Genomic DNA, 1,012 nt, shown 5'->3' with positions numbered 1-1,012 from the left:
TGTCAGGACGCACAAAAGACCGAGCTCGTGAGGAGGCTGAACACTGGAGGAATAGGCAGCAAGCACTGCCAGAGGGGAGGGACGGGTGCCAGCTTGTTACTCTCAGCCATGCGTGTGTCAGAGAGAGAAACTGAGGCAGAGTGTGTCACCGTGAGCACCGGGCAGACCCCCCACACCTCTGTGCCTTGCGTGGCTCTGTGGGGCAGCCTGGGAAACCCTGCCCTTCCCCTCCACCTTTCCCAGGCCCATCCCAAACCTGCCTCCTCCAGGAGCCCCTAGGATGGCTCAGAGCTCCCTCGGTATTGCCTACAGCCTGCACTTGTAATTTATCAAGCGCCCGTCCTGGGTTATTTTGCTATCCTGTGTAATGAGCACTTCGAGACTGTCCTCCTTAGCACCAGGCACAGAGCCAGGGTTCAGTAGAAAGTAAACAAGGGTTAAACTCAACTGAACAGCTAATCCCTCCAAAATCCAGGAGACTAGGTAGAGCAGCTGCATAGGCAATTTGGCCTCTGCCCCTGGAAGCTTGCACTGAGCATGAATGAAGGCATGAGCACAGACAGAAGCATGCACGCACAGGATTAGAGGCGCCGCACACTGTCCTCCATGGCAGGCAGCCACGTTCTCACCCGGGAGGTGCAGGAGGGAGAGCATCGGGGGGCATGGGTGCCAGTTTCGGTCCTGCTTCTGCAAGGAGCTCTCCGCAGGAGCTGCCCTGGGCGCGAGTCCCCGCTGCGCAGGCGGGATCTAGAGGCTCCGTAGGCCAGGGTGTGAGGGCTGTGCAGGGAGGCCGCAGCCCTCACGGTGATGCTGTGCCCTGTGTGCAGGATGGAGAACCTCTTCGTCAACCGCTTCATGCACATGTTCCAGTCGTCCTGGAGTGACTTCGCCGACTTTGAAAAAATCTTTGTCAAGATCAGCAACACTATTTCTGGTGAGTGTGCCTGTGGGGCTCTCGCGGTGCTGGGGAGACTGCCTGGCAACGGGAAGGGCCGCCCGCCCTGCTCCAGCG

At 59.1% G+C, this 1,012-nt stretch overlaps 1 protein-coding gene across 1 annotated transcript in view; it reads left to right on the top strand.

Annotated features, from left to right (window-relative positions):
- Positions 1-1,012, top strand: part of ALOX5 (arachidonate 5-lipoxygenase) — a 46,788-nt gene that overhangs the window by 24,110 nt on the left and 21,666 nt on the right. Inside the window, exon 6 of the mRNA XM_014537492.1 lies at positions 828-934. Coding sequence (XP_014392978.1) covers positions 828-934 — 107 coding nt within the window. The remainder of the gene's footprint in view (positions 1-827; positions 935-1,012) is intronic.

This window comes from Myotis brandtii, unplaced genomic scaffold (genome assembly GCF_000412655.1).
Source record: "Myotis brandtii unplaced genomic scaffold, ASM41265v1 scaffold1032, whole genome shotgun sequence".
Taxonomy (NCBI): Eukaryota; Metazoa; Chordata; class Mammalia; order Chiroptera; family Vespertilionidae; genus Myotis; species Myotis brandtii.
Note: the sequence above shows the minus strand (reverse complement) of the source record. Positions and strands in the feature narration are given on the sequence as shown.